General features: G+C 39.6%; 9 protein-coding genes across 9 annotated transcripts; 4 read left to right on the top strand and 5 right to left on the bottom strand.

The window, feature by feature from the left end:
* Positions 1-757: 757 nt before the first annotated feature.
* On the top strand, positions 758-3589 carry LOC111478469 (probable galacturonosyltransferase 12). The gene is made up of 6 exons (XM_023122748.1): positions 758-1397; positions 1491-1546; positions 1639-1797; positions 2073-2663; positions 2824-3126; positions 3235-3589. Exons 1-6 carry the CDS (start codon positions 1187-1189, stop codon positions 3517-3519), a joined length of 1605 nt encoding a protein of 534 aa, XP_022978516.1. The 5' UTR covers positions 758-1186; the 3' UTR covers positions 3520-3589.
* Positions 3590-3691: 102 nt separating this feature from the next.
* LOC111478479 lies at positions 3692-5171 on the bottom strand. The gene has a single exon (XM_023122759.1). It carries the CDS (start codon positions 4864-4866, stop codon positions 3835-3837), a length of 1032 nt encoding a protein of 343 aa, XP_022978527.1. The 5' UTR covers positions 4867-5171; the 3' UTR covers positions 3692-3834.
* An 89-nt stretch (positions 5172-5260) lies between these two features.
* LOC111478488 (transcription factor ILR3-like) lies at positions 5261-8819 on the bottom strand. The gene is made up of 5 exons (XM_023122772.1): positions 8420-8819; positions 6993-7055; positions 6175-6252; positions 5902-6064; positions 5261-5714 (listed from the first exon to the last, which is right to left on the bottom strand). Exons 1-5 carry the CDS (start codon positions 8560-8562, stop codon positions 5454-5456), a joined length of 708 nt encoding a protein of 235 aa, XP_022978540.1. The 5' UTR covers positions 8563-8819; the 3' UTR covers positions 5261-5453.
* Positions 8820-9688: 869 nt separating this feature from the next.
* Positions 9689-10258, bottom strand: LOC111489309 (2S albumin). The gene has a single exon (XM_023137458.1). The coding sequence runs from the start codon at positions 10211-10213 to the stop codon at positions 9788-9790; it is 426 nt and encodes a 141-aa protein (XP_022993226.1). The 5' UTR covers positions 10214-10258; the 3' UTR covers positions 9689-9787.
* Positions 10259-11563: 1305 nt separating this feature from the next.
* LOC111482974 (2S sulfur-rich seed storage protein 2-like) lies at positions 11564-12376 on the bottom strand. Its single transcript, XM_023129030.1, has 2 exons — positions 12211-12376; positions 11564-11986 (listed from the first exon to the last, which is right to left on the bottom strand). Exons 1-2 carry the CDS (start codon positions 12325-12327, stop codon positions 11684-11686), a joined length of 420 nt encoding a protein of 139 aa, XP_022984798.1. The 5' UTR covers positions 12328-12376; the 3' UTR covers positions 11564-11683.
* A 734-nt stretch (positions 12377-13110) lies between these two features.
* LOC111487533 (thiamine thiazole synthase, chloroplastic) lies at positions 13111-14729 on the top strand. The gene is made up of 3 exons (XM_023134973.1): positions 13111-13607; positions 13872-14360; positions 14441-14729. Exons 1-3 carry the CDS (start codon positions 13176-13178, stop codon positions 14585-14587), a joined length of 1068 nt encoding a protein of 355 aa, XP_022990741.1. The 5' UTR covers positions 13111-13175; the 3' UTR covers positions 14588-14729.
* Positions 14730-15384: 655 nt separating this feature from the next.
* On the top strand, positions 15385-17997 carry LOC111492051 (COBRA-like protein 10). The gene is made up of 2 exons (XM_023141222.1): positions 15385-16085; positions 16354-17997. The coding sequence occupies exons 1-2, from the start codon at positions 15422-15424 to the stop codon at positions 17790-17792; spliced, it is 2103 nt and encodes a 700-aa protein (XP_022996990.1). The 5' UTR covers positions 15385-15421; the 3' UTR covers positions 17793-17997.
* A 1582-nt stretch (positions 17998-19579) lies between these two features.
* LOC111486825 lies at positions 19580-20233 on the top strand. Its single transcript, XM_023133987.1, has 3 exons — positions 19580-19842; positions 19929-20006; positions 20090-20233. Exons 1-3 carry the CDS (start codon positions 19627-19629, stop codon positions 20231-20233), a joined length of 438 nt encoding a protein of 145 aa, XP_022989755.1. The 5' UTR covers positions 19580-19626.
* A 227-nt stretch (positions 20234-20460) lies between these two features.
* LOC111476728 (early nodulin-like protein 3) lies at positions 20461-21463 on the bottom strand. The gene is made up of 2 exons (XM_023120522.1): positions 21193-21463; positions 20461-21057 (listed from the first exon to the last, which is right to left on the bottom strand). Exons 1-2 carry the CDS (start codon positions 21377-21379, stop codon positions 20648-20650), a joined length of 597 nt encoding a protein of 198 aa, XP_022976290.1. The 5' UTR covers positions 21380-21463; the 3' UTR covers positions 20461-20647.
* Between the last annotated feature and the right edge of the window lie 382 nt (positions 21464-21845).

The raw sequence follows: 21845 nt of genomic DNA on the forward strand, positions 1-21845 counted from the left end.
TTTTTGAACTTTTCCATTCGGGCTTTCTTTCAAGATTTTAAAAATGCATAGGCTAGAGAGAGATTTTTACACCCTTATAAAGAATGCTTTGTTCCCCTTTTCCATTCAATGTGAGATTTCACAACCCATCCCTCTTCGAAACTAGTGTCATCGCTGGCACTCGTTCTTCTCAAATAAGTTCAATAATAATAAGCATGGTTGAGAAAGGATATTGATGATAGCAACAATCCAATCTGAAGTTTCCCAAGTGATTATCAGAACATGGAATGATCAATCACTTTTCAAGAGAAATTTAATGGAGATTATCATGAGTATTGGTTTGATTAGGGAGAACTTAAGAGAGTGTGATAGCTTGAATTAACTTAATCACAGGGCAAACATGCAACAGAAGGAAAACAAGAAGGTTTCTGCATTTTCACTCCAACAGCCAAAGACCAACCAAACTTCAGATGAGAGGGGGGAGAAGTCCTTTTCTATTCAGAAGCCATGTTCTTTCATAATGCTAAACTCTTTGTAGACTAATCTGTAAACGTCATGCAAATACACAGTGAAGCCAAACTGTGAGATTCCACATCGGTTGGGGAGAAGAACGAAGCATTCTTTACAAGGGTGTGGAAACCTCTCCCTAGCAAACACGTTTTAAAAACCTTGACGGGAAGCCTGAAAAAAAAAACTCAAGGAGGACAACATCTACTAACGGTGGACTTGGACCGTTACACAAACACCAGACCCTCCCCATCTCTGTTTCTCATTTGAAGTTCTTTTCTTTTTCCCCTCTAAAGAAAGTTTGAAGTAATATTATTATATTCTTTCTGAATTTCCCTTCATGAAAACAAAAAGAAACCAGTAAAACAAACATGGCTTCTTATCAGTCCCATGTCTCTTTCTTCTTAACAACCCCCTCTCCCTCCTTTGAATTGGAAAAGAAAAAAAAAAAGAACAGACAGAAGAAAGCAGAAACATCTAGCCCAAATGCTAAGCAAGGTTAGGTAAGATATAGAAACCTTAAACACCATAAAAAACAGCATATCTATTCTTTGGGAGATTGTCAAATGAAATAACTGTCTCAAGGAAGAACTCTTCTAACCTGGCTAGCTTTTCTAGGATCAGATCTGGATTTCGCGTCGCTTTGCTGTTTGTATTTGTGTTTTTCACCATAGCGCTTGCTTTCTTCTGTTAGAAAATAATGCAGCTTCATATATCACCAAGTTTGAGGCATGTCACAGTGCTTCCAGGCAAAGGTGTTAGAGAGTACATCAAAGTGAAGGTTGCATCAAGGTGGGCTTCATATAGAACACTTATCTATTTGCTTCTATTCTTCACCTTCCTTCTCCGGTTTGTGTTCGTGTTGACAGCAGTTGATACAATCGATGGAGAAAGCAAGTGTTCTACTCTAGGTACATTCATTCTCAACTTCTCTCTCTCTCTCTCTCTCTCTCTCTAAAAGTATGGCAGCTTCTAATAGTTTAAACTTCTTGATCTTATGGTAGGTTGTCTGGGGGAAAAATTAGTCCCAAAGCTTTTGGGGAGAAGATTGGAATCAGAAGTAATCTCCAAACCTCTGCCGTGAAGGCATAATTCAACGTCTATATAGGCACTGTTAATGAACTTTCTATATTTTGTTTGTTTTTGGTTCAGGTTCCAGATGTCATGTATCAAATATTGGATAAACCCATGAGAAAAGATGAACTTCAAGGAAGATTAGACAATATCCCACAGACTTTAGAAGACTTTATGTCTGAGATCAAGGAAAGCAAACCAGATGCAGAAACTTTTGCCCTCAAACTCAGAGAAATGGTTATGATCTCTCATCTCAAAGTTTATGATTGTTTGTTATCCTTCAACCTCTTGAAACATACCCTTTACCCAGAAACTCCAATTCTGTTGGTGTTATGTGTGTGAGGATAATTGAGTGAAACAGAGTTCAAGAGTTTTTACTCCAAGATCAAGGGAGTTATGGCAATCATTTAAGAAACAAATCACCACTGTCAGAAATTTGAGCTAAAATATTAATGTTTTGTAGGTTTCATTATCATAGAGGTGTTAATGTGAATTTATCGTGTATTTTGCAGGTCAGACTTATGGAACAAAGAACCAGAACTGCCAAAATCCAAGAATACTTGTACAGGCATATAGCATCTAGCAGCATACCGAAGCAGCTGCATTGCCTTGCCCTCAGGCTTGCTAATGAGCACTCAACCAATGCAGCTGCTCGCCTCCAGCTTCCTTCAGCTGAACTTGTGCCAGCCCTCGTTGACAATTCCTACTTTCACTTTGTCCTAGCTACTGACAATGTGCTTGCTGCATCTGTCGTTGCCAAATCCCTCGTTCACAACGCTTTATGCGCACAGAAAGTTGTTCTCCATATAATCACCGACAGAAATGCTTACTTCCCTATGCAAGCATGGTTTTCCCTTCACTCTTTGTCACCTGCAATTATTGAGGTTAAGGCATTGCATCATTTTGACTGGTTCACAAAGGGGAAAGTCCCAGTTCTGGAAGCAATAGAGAAAGATCAGAAGGTCCGGTCACAGTTCAGGGGAGGGTCCTCTGCCATTGTTGCAAATGGGACCGAAAAACCTAATATCATTGCAGCAAAGTTGCAGGCACTGAGTCCTAAATATAATTCCGTGATGAATCACATTCGTATCCACTTACCAGAGGTAAAGGAATTCATTCAACACCCTCATCGTCTTTCTGAAAGCGGATTTCTTCCATATTTTCTTGGAAAATGTCAAGAAAGTATTCTATCAAAACTCCTATACGACCTATCTTTTATATTTTACTATGTGAATGCTCATGAACGGCACATTCTCTATGCAGTTGTTCCCAAGTCTAGAGAAGGTCGTATTCTTGGACGACGACATTGTGATTCAAACTGATCTTTCACCTTTATGGGACATCAAAATGAATGGGAAGGTTAATGGAGCAGTGGAAACATGTACAGGAGAAGATAAATTTGTAATGTCGAAGCGATTAAAGAACTATTTGAACTTCTCCCATCCTTTAATAGCAGCAAATTTCAATCCTAATGAATGTGCATGGGCTTATGGGATGAACATCTTTGATCTTGAGGCCTGGAAAAAGACTAACATAAGCCTCACATATCACCACTGGTTGGAACAGGTAGGCTCAATTCAATAATGAATCAAAATTGACTCCATAGTTTGTGCTACATTGTTTATCCTATATTTCCAACATATTTTGGCTGAACGGAAACTGTTTCATATACAGAACTTGAAATCAGACCTAAGTTTATGGCAGCTTGGGACTTTACCTCCAGGATTGATAGCATTTCATGGTCACGTTCATATCATCGATCCATTTTGGCATATGCTAGGCCTAGGGTATCAAGAGAATACAAGTTTGGTCGATGCAGAAACTGCGGGAGTTGTCCACTTCAATGGCCGAGCAAAACCATGGCTTGAGATAGCCTTTCCACAGCTCCGCCCATTGTGGACAAAGTATATCAACTTCTCTGATAAATTTATCAAGAGCTGCCACATACAAGCTTCCTAGGTTGGGAAGAAATTTTCTCCAACTATATGATTACTAAGTACTTTGATACCGAGTATCGATGACGTCGCACCTCTTACTTTCGGATCCTCCTTGCTATTCATTCTTTTCTCTATTCCCCTCTTTCAATGCTATTAACTTTTTGTTTCCTTATACACATAAAATCCATATACCATTTCCAAATTTTTGTAGATTTATGTAGTTTTGTCATGTTACAAGATTGAAAAGCAAATACATTCAGTGTAGATCAGATCTAAAGGCAAACAGGTGATTTGTAAGACAATGACATGAAATCAGAACACAGTAGTTTAACAAAACTTACTTTTTCCCAGTTACATTTGACACCAAGTCCTTCAAGAACTTTGCAGACTTGGTGATGGGTGAATTCATGGCCATCAAATTGTACAACACATTCTCGACTTCTGTGATCGATGGCCTCGCCTTGAACTTCGAAACCGCCTTCAGTTCTCCTCCTTCCTCTTCGACAAGCACATTCCATAGCTCACCACTCAAAACCCCATTTCTCACACACTTGAAAATCACCCCTTTTCTCTTGTTCAAAATCCCTTGAACTTCCAACCCCATGAAGGAATAAATGACATCAAAAGACCCAACAAATCCACTTAAGTCACCAAATTCACTCTCCTCCTCAAATGCCCATTTGGGGCTGAAAATCACCACTGGATTGGGATACAAAAGATCAGTAATACTCTTTATAGTTCGAATTTGAGAAGATTCCGGCCCCAAAAACACTGCCACAACGCTAGAATTCGAAACTCTGGCATCTAACCCATCCATTGAGGAAATGTCTATTTGTTCAATTTGGTCTGAAGAACAAGAAAGAAAGGCTTTACTGGCAGCATCAGCCAAGATGGGGCTTGGCCAGAGGAGTAAAATTTTAACAGGGGAACCTTTTATCTTAATGGGTAGGTCCCCAAACATCTCAAAAGCGAGCTCAGTTAGAGACCTGGGCGATTCATCAATGACCGGAATCTCGACACGGAATCTGGGTTGCTTTGCTTTCTTGACGATCCTGCCGGGAAATCTAATGTTGTTGAGGGGCTTTTGGAGTGTGGTACAGAGGCAGGTTTTGGCCTGAGAAATGGCTTCTTCTTTTGAGGTGGGTGGGGTTGAAGAAGACAGAGAGGAATGAACTGTAGAACGGATTCTTTTTAATTTGTGAGTTGCATGAGGATAGAAGGAGACCTGGAAATGGTGAATTGGGAAAACCTGAGAAGCCGGAAACGTTAGAAGAGGGGAAATTTTTTTGGTGGGGAGTAGATTGGGGAATGGGGAAGAAATAGCAGCTTCGGTGATTTGGAAAGGAAATTTGAGAAGATCGGTGGCCATCTGATGAGAGAAAACAGGAGGGAACTGAGAAGCTAATTGTCCATCAAAGTTCCAGCAATAACCGGATAATGTTGCTCCGCTGGGTAGAACCTTAGCAAACAGATATTTCTTTGTCTGGTTTCAATTACTTTCTATGGACCTACTATATCGTGATTTATCTAAAAATCCCCCAATCACAATTAAGACGATTGAAATGAACTTTTTATCATTTTGGAGGAAAGATCCCGCAAAATGTTTCTGTACTTGAGAATGGGCCAGCGGATGATATTCAAGAGGGAAGAAAAAGAAGAGGAAATTCAGTCTCTCTGGCTGTAATGCAGGCAAACATCACGTTGTTATGCCTATTCTTCTCATGAACATTCATATGCTGGATTAACTTATTCACATTTTTACATGTAAAAACCAGCATTGATTCCATAAATAGTCTACAAGTTGCAAATACAGTCAAGATCAATGATTCCACCATATTATCCACCAGTTAATACGAAGTTTTGAAGTAAGTGTCAAGAACAAAGGTAGAATCAGTACAAATGTTTGGGTCAAAATATGCAATCCCAAACCACCCTGGTAGTTTTCTGGCTGCCTAATTATGCAACAGGGGGTCGAAGTACGTGATCTTGCGAGGTGTCAACAGCTGCAGGTGGCATGAACTGCCACATGGCAACTCCTGGGTAGCCAATGAATGGAACCAACTTGTTTCCAGGTGCTTGGCCTTGTGCTGCAAAAGTTGCAGGGATGGCTGGAGGCATGAAGCCAGGTTGTGAATTCGTGGCTTTTAGTTGCTGCTCCAACTTCTCCTTCTCCAGTTTTAGCCTATGCTTCTCATCACGAAGCTCATTCTTCTCAGCCTAAAAAAGTGGGAAAAGTGAAAATTTGAAGTCTTATAAGTCCGCAAATAAAAATCCTCGCCTCACTAATGTTGCAGTATGCAAGATTCTTTCAAGTGGAATTTACTAATGTAATGGAAATACTTGGAGATTATACTAAGAGATTAGAGTAAGTTTCTTCTCGGTCAGATAATTGTACAAGACCTACCTTCAAATCTTTAATCTTCTCGAGTAGGCTTGTATTTGAGTCCTTCAACATCTGGGCTTCACTGCGTAACTGAGTGACCATTCGAACAGCATCAATCAAAATGGCAGCCTTGTCGGTCTTCAGTGCCCTTCCAGGCTCCAGAGTAGCACCCAATTCCAAAAATCTGTCAAGTTTCATATGCTCATTCCTTATAGAAATAAAACATATGCTTCTCGGTACATGCATATGCATTATCAAGCAAGTGTGAGAGAGAGAAACAAAGAGGAGGATTACTTGTCATTTAATCTGTCCCTTCGCAGCTTTTCCCTACATGCTTTTGAGCTAGATGCACAACTTGATTCAGTTCTGACCCTGCAGCGTTTTATTTGATTGCTCGTTATTTATTCTCCTTTTCACTCCCCTTTGGGACGGGGAGGAATAGGAGGTTCAGTAATTTGTTCAAGAAAACATACTTGTTCTATATGTATCGTTACAACCATCCATATAGATTCCTTCAACTCTAATAATGTAATGTAATTGAGTGAAAAGTTAAATTCAATTGCTATATGAAATTTTCCCCTAAAAGAAGATATCTTAACAGCTTGCAAATAGTTCTTTCTTTTACCGGACTTCTAAGAATAGCAACCAGACAGTAAGAGCTGGAAACGGCCTCTCCTCCCCTAACCCAAAGGAAATCTTAGTCTGCCTCTCAGCTTCATTTGCTGAGTTTAGGGAGTCAAAATGTGCCGAGATTCTTTGATCTTCGATTGTGTTTCCACATAGGGAAAATTTTCCAAAACCTTATTTTTATTATTTTATAAGTAAATAAAAAAAGAGAATGGCTGGTTTTTGGCAAATAGGAAGAAATATAAAGAAATTGAAACGAAAGAGAAGAGAAAAACACTGGAAGAACGAAACTAACTAGCAAATGAAAAATACACTGAGAAATTGGAGGCTCGACATGTTCATTTCCCCTTTTTTCTATCATGATGCTATGTCTAATCTTGGAGGCTCAAGAATATGAAAAATACACTGAGAAATTGGATTACAGAAAAGCAGGGAAACTAACTAGCAATCAAAGAATCATCAAGAGCCAAGAGGTTGGTATTTACCTCTTCTTTGAACCAGGCTCCTTCAGGCCATCTGATTCCAACAATGATCCTTCAATTTCCGCACTAGTAAAAGATGTAGCAAAAAGTTTAATGAGTAAACGCAAAAATGATATCCCCCTACCAACCACCACCATGAAAAGGCAAAATTTAATGAAATGGTAAAATTAAAAAGACAGAGAGGATGAGAATATATGACAGGAAAATTTGCAGACGAGAGAGAAAGAGAGTTCTTTGTTTAAAAAAATATTAAATGCAATGACATATTTCAAAAATAAATACTGTCCAAAGACAGTAACCAAAGGATTAAATCTCTGTTCCATATCAAAGACTGGAGGCACAAACACAGGAAAAACTGTATGAGTACATTGGCACTGTCTCCGTTAACATAGTAGAAATGTTAATGTTGAAATAAATTAAAAACAACAACGATTCAAACAAGCAAAAAGTTAAGTTAAAAACAGGTCTCAACATCTTCCATTAATTTATAGATGCTAGTCAAGCAATTTGAGAAATAAACCTGAGGAAATGAAGTCTTGAAAGACATGTAAATTACAAGTTCATGCTTAGGCTGGTTAAATAAGACAGACCCTTTACTTGATCAAATTATCTTTCGTCGAAGTATTCATATAATAGGTATAAAAGTCTCCAAAGTGAAAGAAATTAATAAAGAACTGAATGTCTAACATGAAAAGAGTACAGACTAAGAGAAAACTACATTTCAAAAGATTAAAATGAAGATCACACGCAGTTTCTTTTAACTGAACTAATTATATTTTAAGGCGTTTATTTAATATGATCATATTTTCAGGTTATTATTTGTTATTTAAGCTTCAGTAAATGATTAATTTAAGGGTGCCGACTACTCCCCTAGTTAAAGGGGGAGAATGAATTGGAACAACACTTGAAGGGGGAAATTTTTTATTGGATGAAATGAAATAAGTAATTTATACTGCAGATTTTAAACCTACCCATTTAAATTTACAACCTACAAGCTTCGACTAGAAAGCCAAGAACATGAAGAAACTAGATATAAATCTCAGATATTCTCAAACATGTGATCCTGTTTCTCCTTACATGGTAAATTAGTTACTAAATTTAGATAGTAAAGGAAAGTTGGAGATGTAGACACAAATCTTCTGATTACCAAATTCGAAGAAGCAAGGTCAAGTTTCAAGTCCCAATCAAGTTCTTTTATAAAGAAAAAGTTGCCGCGACTACTTTCGAGCTAAAGATGAAATCAAACGACCATCTCAAATCCCAGCACAGTCGAATCCTAGATCACAACTAGAAGTCCGTACATGCAGACTCGAAGGAACTTTCACACACATAACAATCCAAGTAAAAGGCCAGTATGGTTCAACGGAGCAATATATGATTGTCAAACGGATAGAACAGGAAAATCGAAGAAAATGAGAGAGAAATAAAACCTGACATCGGAGGAGGCGTTGAAGGGTTGCATGGACCAAGAGAAACCGGCAGTAGGTGCAGAGAAATTGGCATCATCAGGAACAGGAATATCATCGATTAACGCATAATCAAAGAGCCAATTGGTGGTTTCAGGGGATACCATATCGCGTTGATGGTGATGGTGATTGAGCAGGAAGGGCGATGTTTCCAGCGTGAATTTTCGTCGAATTGAGAGCAGTAAAGTGAAAGAGAGAAGAGAGAGGCCAGCGTAGAGAGAAGTGTGTCGAAGTTGAAGCCAAAAATCAATGGAGAATCTGAAATGGGATTTGGGGAATATGAGAAAGAAGTGGTGGCGGGTAGTCGTCGGAATGAGAGATTCGTCGCCTCCGTCACTATGCTGATGATATTTCCTTATGGGCTTTTCAGGTTTGAATGGGCCTTCATGTCACTCCAAAATCATTTTCCTGATATGTTTATATGCGCATATTCTTAATATTATTTTCAATTTTTAGGACTTTCTTGCGTTTGTAAAATATCAAGAAATTGATTATTTTTCTCTCTAATAACATATGAGAGATGAAGATCTGAATTTCTGAGCTTTCAAGTTGGGTCAATTTGAATTTGATAATAGTGGGAGGAAATTAAAAAGACAATTAATGGGAGGAGAAGACAGCCCATGCAAGCTAGGCACTTCCGAAAAGACAAATAAATTAGCTTAGCTTAGCTTGCATGAAAGGGTATGAGAATGATTCCCATTAAGTTGGATGGTGATTGGGTAAAGTTTATGGAAATGGTAGTGGAGTTGGAATTTTCCTATTTTATTGTAATATTATTATTGTCCTCTTTATTGGGTTGTTACAACCTTTAACTTTCATTGGTTCCAATTATTACCTTATTTTAATGTGTATTTTCAGTACAAATCATTTTATACGTCTCTGATTTAATTAATTAATTCCCATTGAAGCCCATAAACAAGGGAGTCCATGTGGGAAGACCTCGGGGCCCTATTCGCTTCAGAATTTAAGCGGGCGGCCCAGAAATGCCGACAAAACCCCGCAGAAGAAGACATTTTAATTAAATAGATCCCCTTGGTTGTATTTTGTCTCCTTGATTACTATATCTTATTAATGCTACATGAGAAATGAATGCATTTGGGCGTCTTTTAAATTGCATTGGATGACATAATTCATCATCAAAATCTATCCTCTTATCCTTAGGGTTTTAGTTTATTTAATTATTATCCTTCTTGTCTGAAGAGCAGTCATTATTTTAGTAAGCAGCAGAGGAGGAGTAGTGATGGCAGAATTCATTAGTCTTTATTTATGAAAACATAGGACAAAAGGCACACGACCATGTGCTGCTCCGTTCTGTTCTGTTGTAGTTGGCGCTCAGAAGTCGCATCGCTGTGGGCGGATTCCGCACATGGAAGGCAAGTTCCTAGCCTTCTGTAGCATCTGCCTTCCTTCTTGGCCACGTGCCTGCCTCTGCTCCTCCCTAGCAATCTCCTCCAACATATCGCACCGGCACTCCTCATCCACATTCCTCAGCTCTCTGCAGCACTCATCGAAGGACCCTCCTTCCCTCCTCCATGGGTTCTCGATTCCCCTCATCTGCAGCACGTCCCTACTCTGTTGCCTCAGGTATTTCTCGCAGCTACGGAGCTCCTCGCGGGCGCTCATCTGGCGGCACCTCTCCTCTCGCCCTTGCCTGTTTTCCTCCACTTCCACGGTGGTGATGGTGGTGCGGTAGGCGTACGCATCTGCAACCAGCAGAGCCACTGCGAAGAGGGCAATGATGCTTGTGAGTCTGGCCATTGTTGAAGAAGATGTTTTTTTTATTATTATTTTTATGGATGAGAGTTGTTTAATTTGCAATTGGTATTTATAGGGAATGGGGAGTGGGTGCATGTAGGGAACGTGGAAGGAGTGGTTTTGTATTGTTGTGGGTTTGTGAAGCTTGTGAAGCTTGTGAAGGTGTAAGCTATGGTGGAGTTGTGTGTTGTGTTTCTGCTTCCACGTGACGGTAGCCATGCAAATGCCAATGCCGTATGTGTCATGATGCTGGAATTGGGAGTGGAATTTTGTGTACAAATGGCAGTTTTGATTTTCGTTTCTCGGGGTTTGCTGCGCCAACCTCATTAATACATCATTAATACACACATGTTCTCTATTTATAATCGTCGAACCATATTAGATTCGGAAATGAAAAGAAAAATAGATGCATAAATGGATATGAAAAAGCTAAATATTCTCCATACAAAATATTAACATACTAAAATATATACACCACTTACCCTATTCTGTCTAGGATCTCAAAGCGGTCTACGAATCTTGGCCTCATTTAAAAGCTCAATTTACTCTTTTCAAACCCTAAAACCCTTCTCGTTCTTTCTATGTGATCGTCTTCTACATCGACTCTAACTCTATAACCTTACTCTATAACCTCAAAAGATGTCATCTGTGTTAGACAAACACAATTCTCCATAATAGTATGATATTGTTCAACACAATTCTCCACAATGGTATGAGGTATGATATTATTTACTTTGAGGTGTCTAACACAATTCTCCATAATAGTATGATATTGTTCAACACAATTCTCCACAATGGTATGAGGTATGATATTATTCACTTTGAGCCTCTGAAAGATTGGACTTATAATTTATATTATAAATCCATGGGCTTATATTATAAACCCATGTGGGACAAAAAGTAGTATACGACGTGGATTGAGGTTGGATTTTGTGTTTCTTAATAGGATAGAAAAGCAAACCAAACGTACTTAGAAAAGTACGTAACTTTTCTTTTTATATATTCAAAACTATTTTTAAATTAAATTATTTAACACCATTATGTGATTTTTATATTTATTAAAACTCTATATTAAAAAATTATGGAAAAACAATAAAATGGGAACAAATATTAGCATATATGTTTTGAAACGTAACCAGAACAAAGGCTTCTTTATTTCTTCCATTTTCAGATTAAGATGGGTCTAATATCAATAATATTCTATATATTAAAATTAAATTATTTTATATCAATTTAAAAAAAAAAAAACCTAAATAATAATAAGATAATTTAATATTTAAGAGGATTAACTAATGACGACATTTTATTCCACAAAAAGAAAAAGAAAAAAAGAAAAAACGGCAAGGGACGTTACTTTAAACAGTAGTACACATCTCCCACTAAGACGAGGAGCTGTCACATTTTATTGATTATTACTCCATTTTTCAGTTTTTCACCTCAATGGGCTCTCATTTTCTTTCTCATTCTACCATTCTACCACCGGGAGGAGCGGAGTTCGCAGCGGCGTTGGCTGAGCCTACAGACTGACGGCAAGTTCGTAGCTCTCTCCAGCATTTGCCCAACGTCGATCCCTTGCATTCTCCCTTGCTGTCTACGTCGCTGCACGATCTGCCGCAGCCCTTCGCACCGGCACGCGTCGTCCATTCCCCGTAGCTGCTGGCAGCACTCCTCCAGGTGCTCCACTGCATCTTCTTCTTCTTCAGCCATTAAAAGCTGGCGGACGCGGCGCGGCCTCATCAGCAGCTGCTCGCAGTGGCGGAGCCGCTCCCCCCTAACCTGTATCATTTCAACAAAATTGTAAATATAATTATGGGACCAAAGTCCCACATCTGCTCATTCTAATTTAGAGATTGATCATACATTTATATAATCAATAAATATATTTATTATCTCCATTATGAAGTCTTTAATTAGAAAATATTACCTCCATTATCAGGTTAATGGACTTTAATTTAGAGAATATAGAAATTTTTTGAGATAAGAGCTTGTGTTCAAAGAACCTGTTGGCGGCACCTCTGCAGCCAAGGATTTTGGTTGTCATCGTGGAAGCGGAGGGCGGAGGCGGCGAGGAGGAAGAGGGAGAGGAGGAGGAGGAGGGAAAATGGGTGTCTGGCCATTGTTAACGTTGAGTATGAAGATTATGGTGGTGAAGAGGGCGGTGGGGGAGAAAGGTGGGGGCTAGAAGGGTGGGTATTTGAAGGGGTAAGGGAGGAATGCATGCACGAGACGTGGAAACTTGAAGTTTGCATTGGGTGGCCTTTAATGGCGACGCCGCTTTCCACGTTAACCTCCCCCCATGCCATTTGTTTCTCTTCTTCTTCCTCCTCCTTTCCGACTCCCTTGCAGTTTCAAAATGGAAGTAACACGTGGGACGCAGTTTTATCATTTTATTTTATTCAAAATAAATCTGTTTCTTATTTGAATACATTAATTTTTATATGTTATTACACATTTATGCTAAATAAAACTAATTGTATATTATTTTAAACGACCATTCTCCTTCACAATGAAACAGGATCTATGAATTGACTATTTTACACACATTAATTGACCACTCTTATTGTAATTGGATTATGAGAGGCAAATGATATTCTTGAAATATTCGAAAATTTAAAATAACGCATACACTTGGAAGATATTTTTATATATATATTGTTTTATAAGGTTATATATATATAAAATATCTCGAGGAAAGAGAGAGGCAAATGAGAAAGAAACAAGAGATGATGGGAAAAGAAAATGAAGCATCATGGTGATGGATGATGCGGTTTGGAGAACCCCATCTCCCCATTCTGAGCCCTTCATTTTCTATCCTCTCCCCCACATTTCCCCATCCCTTAGATATTTTTCTCACTCAACCAATTTGGGGTAAAATTGAATGCNCCATTTCTCTCTATAAAGCCCTTCTTCCCCCCCAACGCCCTTCCCCATCCCATCTCCTCTGTTTTCCTCTGCATCTACAAAAATGGCTTCCATGGCTTCCACTTTCACCACCAAGCTCCAAACCCCCTCCTCCTCCTCCTCCTCCTTACTCGACTCCTCTTTCCATGGCACCCCTCTGGCCCCTCCTCCTCCTCCTCCTTCTCTCCGCCTCAAATCCACCCCCGCCGCTTTCTCCATCTCCGCCTCCGCCTCTCAGCACCAGCCCTACGATTTGAACTCCTTCAAATTCAACCCCATCAAGGAGTCCATCGTCTCACGTGAGATGACCCGCCGTTACATGACCGACATGATCACTTACGCCGACACTGATGTCGTCATCGTCGGCGCTGGCTCTGCCGGCCTCTCTTGCGCTTATGAACTTAGCAAAAACCCTGACATTCGCATCGCCATCATCGAGCAGTCCGTATCCCCCGGCGGCGGTGCATGGCTCGGTGGCCAGCTCTTCTCTGCTATGGTATTCTTTTAATTCCCTTATATGCCATTTATTTGCCTCACCCTTACCCATAACGCCTCCTTTTCTTTCCTGTCTTTTAGCCTTGAATGCTCTGTTTTTTGTTCTTTGTAAGAAAATACCCACAATTAGATCAACATACTAATTCAGTCATAAACTGGCTTAAGCCCAAGAATTTAAATACTCAATCAGTACAAGATCTGATTCTAAAATCATTAATCTGATGGGTTTGGGCCAATTTAATGTTTGATTCATATTCTTTGATAGGTGGTACGGAAGCCAGCCCACTGCTTCTTGGACGAGGTTGGTGTGGAGTACGACGAGCAAGAGGACTACGTTGTAATTAAGCACGCGGCTCTGTTCACCTCAACGATCATGAGCAAGCTGCTGGCACGGCCCAATGTCAAGCTGTTCAACGCCGTGGCAGCAGAGGATTTGATCGTCAAGGGCGGCAGAGTTGGCGGTGTTGTCACCAACTGGGCTTTAGTGTCAATGAACCATGACACACAGTCCTGCATGGACCCTAATGTCATGGAGGCGAAGGTGGTGGTCAGCTCTTGTGGCCACGACGGGCCCTTCGGAGCCACCGGAGTGAAGCGGCTTAAGAGCATTGGTATGATCGATTCCGTCCCGGGAATGAAGGCCCTGGACATGAACACGGCGGAGGATGCCATTGTTAGGCTGACCCGAGAGGTGGTGCCTGGCATGATCGTAACGGGTATGGAGGTGGCGGAGATCGACGGAGCTCCAAGAATGGTAAAGAACTATGTTTAAATTAGTGGTTTAACTAAAAAGCTTAGACCTTTTTTAACAATCAGAGGTGGTGTTGGATGCAGGGGCCAACGTTCGGGGCAATGATGATATCGGGGCAGAAGGCGGCGCACCTGGCGTTGAAGTCATTGGGGCTGGAAAATTGCATTGAGGATGAAGCAGCTGATCTGATACTGGCGGCGGGAGAGTCGCCGGAGGTTGCAGATGGTTGAAGGGTGAGTTTTCATGGATGGAAGGCGGCGGTTGTGTTTTGTGATTCATGGTGGCTCTGTTTCCGTGGCAAACAGATTGGGGTTTGGGGAAAAGCCAATTTTAAGTTAAATTAAATAAAATTGTATCAAAATGTTAATTGCCCTTTTTTCCTCCCTAATTTAAAGTTAAATTAAATAATTAATCTGGAATTAGATATAATTAGTTGGAAGTTATATTAAAATTAAAATTCTTTGGGTTTATGTATTAAAATCCCGGGAAAGAGTCATTCGACTTCCTGTCTATTTTTTTTTTTTATAAATATTGTGAAAATTAAAACCAAATAAAAAAAAATCAAATTATTATAAAATGAGATTTAAATTAATAATTTTGTAGTTAATAAATTATTGAGTGTTTAAATGATGTCAATACAGAATAAGACTTTAATTCTAAAATTTACTAACAGACATTTTTCAATTTAATAAATTAAAAATTTTTAAAAATTTATTAAACAGAAGATTAAAACTAATTTAATTTTAATTTAGTATTGATTAATATCCAAATAGAAGACTAATTAAGTTATTAGTTCCGAAAGTGGTTAAATTAAAGAAAATTGATGAGAGAAAAAAGGGAAGCGAGCAAAGGCCTTTCAGTCAGCGGGCGAAAATGGCGGGAAAACTAGAGGCCGAAAATTCCCTCCCCTCTGTCTCCTTCTTTTATATCAATCTTCGCATTTTCTCATCTCTGGTTTCCCCGAAGCCAACTCGCCTTTCCGCCCTCCACCGCCGCGTTCACGCGCGGCGCCGCTCCCCCACCCCCACCCCTCCTCCTTCTTCACCCAATTCCATTTTTTTTTTATGATTCAAGAACCTTCCGGCATGCAATTCCCAATGCTCTGCCCCAGAGATTTGATCTCTGTTTCCCTTTTTATTTCTCTTCTTCTTGTTTCCAATTTATCTCCCTGTTCCGCACAAGACTACATCATAGGCGACCCTGGAGCAGCTGGCGGAGCAGGCGGCGGAGCAGTCGGCGGAGATGATGGCGATGATACGAAGGTGAAGCCGGCTGCGGGACCGCCAGAGCACAACAACTGTAATGGCATATTCTTGACCTACAATTTCATTTCGCGTGAGAAGGAGCTGCCCCGGTTAAAGAATGCGACGGCTCAGGCTTGGGCCTTTAAATCGGAGGCGACAATTCTGAACTCCGGATTGACTGAGCTCAAGGGCTGGAAGATGTTCATCGGATTTCACCACCACGAGATTCTCGTCTCCGTCGACGGCGCCGTCCTGTTGGATGGCTCGGATTTCCCTGCGGACGTTGGAAAAGGAGTCACTTTGGCTGGGTATCCGATGACCGATCTTAAAACGTCCATTGAAACCGCCGGTGATATTAATCAGATCCAAGTGACGGCTGCGATCACCGGATCACAATTTGGCATCAAGCCGCCTGGTGTTCCAATGCCTAAGACAATTCGCCTCGTTAACGATGGATATAAGTGCCCTGCCCCTCGTCTTCGTGGTACCCTTTTGCCCTTACATTAACCTTTCAATTCCCCATAACTAAAAATATATAAGATGTCAACAAATACTTTTAAAAAATTAAACAAAATCCTAAATTTTTAATTTTGAATGAAACCCAATATTTAATAATCACCAATTTATAAGTTAGAGAATGCATTTTTTAAAAACTAAAAGTAAAGACACTAAAATTTATGTTCCAAAAGGATAATATCATATAATTTCTAACAATTTTGGTGTAATTTGATGTTGTTTATGTGTTGGTGTAGGGAAAAGAACAATGCATGTATGCTGCAAAAAAGATCCAAAGTTCAAGGAGAAAAAAGCACCCAAGGCCAAGAAAATCAAATTTCTGGCTCGGCAAAATGGAGATCTCTCACTAACGTACGATGTGATGCAATCTTTTGGAAACAACTATCTAGCTCAAGTCACAATCGACAACAACAACCCACTGGGGCGCTTGGATCACTGGAACTTAACCTGGGAATGGATGAAAGGAGAGTTCATTCAAAGCATGAGAGGAGCATACACTCATACAAGAGACATAGCTCAATGCATCTACGGCCCCGCAGGCCAATATTATCAAGATTTCGACTTCACCGGCGTCATGAGTTGCGATACGAACCCGGTGATGGCTGATCTACCAGCGCAACGGAAGGACGATCCCAAGATCGGAAAGTTGCCATATTGCTGCAGGAATGGAAGCTTGTTGCCTACCATGATGGATGAAAGCAAAGCAAGGTCTATTTTTCAGCTACAAGTCTTCAAGCTTCCACCAGACATGAACCGAACGGCTCTTACTCCACCACAGAAATGGAAGATCTCAGGTATCCTGAATCCGGAATATGTATGTGGCGCTCCGATCCGAGTCGTGCCGACCGAGTTTCCAGACCCAAGCGGGCTTCAATCAACGAGCACGGCGATCGCTAGTTGGCAAGTTGTATGCAACATTACAAAGCCAAAAGTGAAGCAATCAAAATGTTGTGTTTCATTCTCAGCATATTATAATGACTCAGTAATTCCTTGCAATACTTGTGCGTGTGGGTGTGAAGACACTGATACTTCTACTTGCAATCCAAATGCACGCTCAATGCTGCTCCCTCCAGAAGCCCTTTTGGTGCCATTTGATAACAGGACAAAGAAGGCAAGGGCTTGGGCTAAAATTAAGCACTACCCAAATCCAAAGACGCTGCCTTGTCCTGATAACTGTGGAGTTAGTCTGAATTGGCATATTAACTCCGACTATGCCGATGGATGGACTGCAAGACTCACACTTTTCAACTGGGAAGATTACCCATTTGAGGATTGGTTCACTGCCGTTCAATTGGGTAAGGCCGGCCGGGGTTACGAAAATGTTTACTCCTTCAATGGAACCAGGCTTCCCAACGTTAAAAATACCATCTTTCTCCAAGGCTTGCCTGGCTTGACTTACTTGATGGGAGAGGTGAATGGGACCAATCCCACATCGGATCCGAGAATTCCAGGAAAGCAGCAGTCCGTGATCTCTTTTAAGAAGAAGGGCCTACGCGACCTGGACATACAACGAGGCGATGGCTTCCCTATTAAAGTGTTTTTCAACGGCGAGGAATGTGCGCTTCCAAGGGCGATTCCCTTGCCCAGTTCTGCCTGCCACTGTCCCTACAGTGTCATGCGCCTCGTCTTCATCTTGGCTGTTACTTTGGCACTTATAACAGATCGCTTCCATTGATTGGAATCATCATTGGCTTCCACAATCTGTTGATGATCTTGGAACACAGTTTTGAATACTTTGAATATATTTTACTTCAAAATTATGAACTTGAGCTGATGGTCATGATTATGATGATGATGAAATGCAGCTATCTGTTTCTTTCTATCTATCAAAAGGGCTCCTGAGTTTCAATAGCATTATCAAAAGGGCTCCACTTGTGTATTTGTTTGTTGTGTTATCATATGCAAATGAAAATGTTAAGGGTTCGAATCTTCCATTCTTTCCACGTATTTAAAGAAAACAACTTCATTACACATCTAATATATATATCTCTCTCTCGTCCCCTCACCACAATTATAACCCTAATCTCCATCTCTTTACCTCTTGTCCCCTCCTTGCTGCCTTTAACTCGAATGGATAATACAAACGAGAAAAGTTATATGATGAACAAAATAAACAGACTTGGATACATCATAAAAACATTTTCACATGTAAGAGAAGTTTAACATCTCCCCTCTTAATCACATAGGAGTATTCAATCTTTTGACTTATGGTTGCACATACCACACATAAACATATCACAACACTGTTGAATCTCGAGAATGCTAGAAATAAAGAATTATTAAACTTATTCCAATTTATATATAAATAAAGAATGTTATGGAAGAATTTATGTAAAAGGAACCGACCAGGTGGGAATATAGCAGCCAGCAGATTTGAGAGATGTGTGCGCGCACGAGTGAAAGGCAAGAGGCCTTCGTGTGCCCAACTTCCAACCCTACAAAACTGAAAATGCAGGTATTGTCGTAATATTATAAACTTTTCAAACCCCCATCTCCCATTAAAAGGTATCTTAATTTTAGATTTTCTAACATTTCACAAGCTTCAAAAATTAATTTTGAATTCTGACCTTTCAAACTTGTCAAATTATGTATAATTTAATTGAAATTTTCAAACCCTCGAACCATTTAAAAAAAAAATTAAAAATTAAAAGAAATGAATCGTGTTAGGTTGTCGCCACTAACAATTGGCCACTAAAAAAAAAAAAAAAAAAAGGGAAGAAAAGGAAAAAAAGACCATCCTCATAATAAGGTGTCAATTGGACCAAAACTTAAAAAAGGAAAACATTGAATTTAAAAGTCAATGCAACCATGAATTGAGGACAACGAACGTATTGGGCACAACTTCCTAACACGGATGTGCTAACTGCTAAGAAAGATCCATAATTAAGAATTTCAGTAAGCACCAAAATTCTCTAACCATTTATGCTTTGCTAAAATCATTTTATGGAGTCTTGAAGATACAGTTAAAGTGACACAAGTGTCGAATAAATAGTCTACTTTATTTGAATAGAGGACTAAGAGAGGCTCCACAAAAAGGATCGAGTCTCATTTAAGGAGAGTCTATGACTTACTTTATTTGAAAGGAGAATTATTGAAAATTACTACTACATTGGATAATTAAAGAGAAGATCATAAAATTATAAGTAACACATATTTTGATTAATACGAGACATTTTGGTAAAATAAACTAAAAAAACATGAAAACGTATAATCAAAATTGATAATATCATATTATTATGGAGAACAACAGAAAGAGGCGGGTAGTCAAACAACTCCTTTTCTTGTCTGTCCATTGGTATGGCATATATGTGGAAATAAAATAAACTCCCCCGAACGGCCAACTTCCCCACCACCACCATACCCTTATATTTAAAAAAAAGAAAAAAAATTCAAACAATTAGAATCTCCGATCAATATATATATATATATATATATACCGACCCAACGCCCCCACCAGCCTCGAACCCACATAGATCTCTGTTTCCTTTTGATTTTGTTGGTCAATTTCAATGGAAAACTCAGCCATCTCCAAAATCTGCACCCAGAAGCAGGTGGATCAAGATCACAGTAGCTGGACTTCCTCCATGGACGACCTTCTCTTATTCGACTACTCTAAAACAACTTCATATCACTTTCAAAACGCCGCCGTCTTTTCTTCCTCCGATGATGACGATGATCTCCAAGACACTGCAACTTCTCCGCCTCATCCTTCCATAATTTCCGACGTACATTACATTCTCAGCTATATAAATCATCATCCAAAACTTCTGTTTACATCTTTTAAAAACTGGGTTTTTTTGTTTTGAATCAGATGGATGGGCTTAGCTCCAAGCAAAAGAAGCAGCAGCAGCAGCAGCACACTGCCATGATCAATCAAACAAAACACAGGGTTTGTAATTTTTGAGTGTTTTTATATTAAAAATCCATTCTTTGATGCAATTTTAACTGTGATTTGGGGTTCTGGTTTTGTAGGGAAAAGAAATTGAGGAATTTGGGGAGGTTGAAGATAGAATTGAAGTGGGTTTTGTGGGGAGGGATAATAATTGTAGCACAGGGCTCAAGAACATTGGCCTTTGCTTGGTTCCTGTATCCATGGCTATCAATTATTTTGGTTAGCCCTTTCCCTCTTCACTTACGTATGTATATCGTATATATATATATCGAGCCCAAATCATTTTTGTCACTTAGTAGTAATTTATGATAAAAACGACGAATTTCTACAATGATATGATCCATTTCAAGTATAAATTATCGTGATTTCGCTTTTAGCTTTTTTAAAAAATCTCATACCAGTGGTGATAGCATCTCTTGCTTAGCCAACGTGAATAAATAAGATGAGGATGAACCTTTTAAAAGTCATAAAAATTAAAAAATGAACATTTAACTTAGGAAATACATTTATTTGGGTAATTACACACAAACAAGACACCAATTATTCACTCTCAAAAGAATCAAACAATCCACCACACAGCATGACCACAAACCATGTTAAAAGGAAACCCATTATACAAACCCTAAATTACTAGGTAATTACAAAAGAATCATGGAAGTTGCAACCATTCCAGTTAACCCCAAAAATAAGCGGATGATAGATGTAGAAGATGATGCTGCATTGGAAGGAGGCTCCTCGGCGGTTGGCGACGGGGTTGGGTTCATCTGGGCCGGAGCTTCGGGCGGAGGAGATTGTGGTTCCTCGACCGGAGCTGGTGGCGGAGAAGAGTATTGCTTGTTTCTATCAGCCAATACAACCACCACCAATTTCTCATTCTTGAGGCAATTGTCTTTGATACCACTTATGAAGTAGTGAGGGCCAGATTTTTCAAACTTGATGATGGTGTGGCCATCTGAAAAGTGCTTTATGGGCGATTCTGTATGACAGTTATTGTAGTCATCTTGGTTCACTAACAGCACCGAGTCTTGCCCACTTTGGTAGTTGAACACTGCACCATTAATAACATATAAATTAGGAGAGAGTCTTACAGAGCAAAAATTCAGAGGAAAACTATGAAACCTTAAGTTTAAAGTGGACAATATTGTGGAGAGTCCTGAAATTAACCAAATTTAATTTACATTACCTATGGAATCACCAATTTGGAATCTACGAGATTCAGCCCATTGGTTCAAACTCTGAGCATCAGGGTCAGAAGGAACGCCCCAAATGCCCTTTGATCCTCCCACTTGATACTCAACTCCGCAAACATTCTGCACCAATAGAAGCATTACCCCAAAACTGCTCACTGCAAAACTGCTCTTCTTAGCCATTGCGCAGCAACACGTAGTAGAAGAAGAAGAAATAGTGGGCTCTCAACTTATTGTTTTGCAAAGGTAAGGGAAGGCGGAGAGCAGGTTTTGTAGGCAAAGTTTTGCCTTTTCATATGGGGTTGGCTTCCTCTACAAATAAAGCATATATTTTTGCGTTTTGATGGGGTTGGGGAATACGTCAAAAACTTGGATAGTGGGAGTGCTTTCCCTTTAATTTATTTCCAAGAATATTCATGTCTTCTTGTTTGGGTTTAAGGCTGTCACACTTGATTCCTAGCTTTCTAAATCAGTCCCTTGGGTTTCATTTGCTACAAATTACTAATGATTGCAAGGATGACTATGATGAAGGGTGGGATCAAGAATCTCACACATTTTTAATACAAACTCTCTATATTTGACTCGAAGATTACATCAATTCAACTCAATCGTTAGAGTTTCGGTCCAATAATGAATTTATTTGGATTGA

The sequence above is a fragment of the Cucurbita maxima genome, unplaced genomic scaffold, assembly GCF_002738345.1.
Source record: "Cucurbita maxima cultivar Rimu unplaced genomic scaffold, Cmax_1.0 Cma_Scf00001, whole genome shotgun sequence".
NCBI lineage: Eukaryota > Viridiplantae > Streptophyta > Magnoliopsida > Cucurbitales > Cucurbitaceae > Cucurbita > Cucurbita maxima.

Coding starts and splice junctions, on each gene's coding strand:
- LOC111478469 (XM_023122748.1), top strand. CDS start 1,187: ATGCAGCTTCATATATCACCAAGTTTGAGGCATGTCACAGTGCTTCCA. Junction 1,547..1,638: donor GGAGAAGATTGGAATCAGAA/GTAATCTCCAAA, acceptor TTTTTGGTTCAG/GTTCCAGATGTCATGTATCA. Junction 1,798..2,072: donor CCCTCAAACTCAGAGAAATG/GTTATGATCTCT, acceptor TGTATTTTGCAG/GTCAGACTTATGGAACAAAG.
- LOC111478479 (XM_023122759.1), bottom strand. CDS start 4,866: ATGGCCACCGATCTTCTCAAATTTCCTTTCCAAATCACCGAAGCTGCT.
- LOC111478488 (XM_023122772.1), bottom strand. CDS start 8,562: ATGGTATCCCCTGAAACCACCAATTGGCTCTTTGATTATGCGTTAATC. Junction 7,056..8,419: donor AACGCCTCCTCCGATGTCAG/GTTTTATTTCTC, acceptor ATCTTTTACTAG/TGCGGAAATTGAAGGATCAT. Junction 6,065..6,174: donor AGGGACAGATTAAATGACAA/GTAATCCTCCTC, acceptor GAAACTTGACAG/ATTTTTGGAATTGGGTGCTA.
- LOC111489309 (XM_023137458.1), bottom strand. CDS start 10,213: ATGGCCAGACTCACAAGCATCATTGCCCTCTTCGCAGTGGCTCTGCTG.
- LOC111482974 (XM_023129030.1), bottom strand. CDS start 12,327: ATGGCCAGACACCCATTTTCCCTCCTCCTCCTCCTCTCCCTCTTCCTC. Junction 11,987..12,210: donor TGCAGAGGTGCCGCCAACAG/GTTCTTTGAACA, acceptor GAAATGATACAG/GTTAGGGGGGAGCGGCTCCG.
- LOC111487533 (XM_023134973.1), top strand. CDS start 13,176: ATGGCTTCCATGGCTTCCACTTTCACCACCAAGCTCCAAACCCCCTCC. Junction 13,608..13,871: donor GCCAGCTCTTCTCTGCTATG/GTATTCTTTTAA, acceptor ATTCTTTGATAG/GTGGTACGGAAGCCAGCCCA. Junction 14,361..14,440: donor TCGACGGAGCTCCAAGAATG/GTAAAGAACTAT, acceptor TGTTGGATGCAG/GGGCCAACGTTCGGGGCAAT.
- LOC111492051 (XM_023141222.1), top strand. CDS start 15,422: ATGATTCAAGAACCTTCCGGCATGCAATTCCCAATGCTCTGCCCCAGA. Junction 16,086..16,353: donor CCCTGCCCCTCGTCTTCGTG/GTACCCTTTTGC, acceptor GTGTTGGTGTAG/GGAAAAGAACAATGCATGTA.
- LOC111486825 (XM_023133987.1), top strand. CDS start 19,627: ATGGAAAACTCAGCCATCTCCAAAATCTGCACCCAGAAGCAGGTGGAT. Junction 19,843..19,928: donor ATCCTTCCATAATTTCCGAC/GTACATTACATT, acceptor GTTTTGAATCAG/ATGGATGGGCTTAGCTCCAA. Junction 20,007..20,089: donor TCAATCAAACAAAACACAGG/GTTTGTAATTTT, acceptor CTGGTTTTGTAG/GGAAAAGAAATTGAGGAATT.
- LOC111476728 (XM_023120522.1), bottom strand. CDS start 21,379: ATGGCTAAGAAGAGCAGTTTTGCAGTGAGCAGTTTTGGGGTAATGCTT. Junction 21,058..21,192: donor CCAAATTGGTGATTCCATAG/GTAATGTAAATT, acceptor TTAATGGTGCAG/TGTTCAACTACCAAAGTGGG.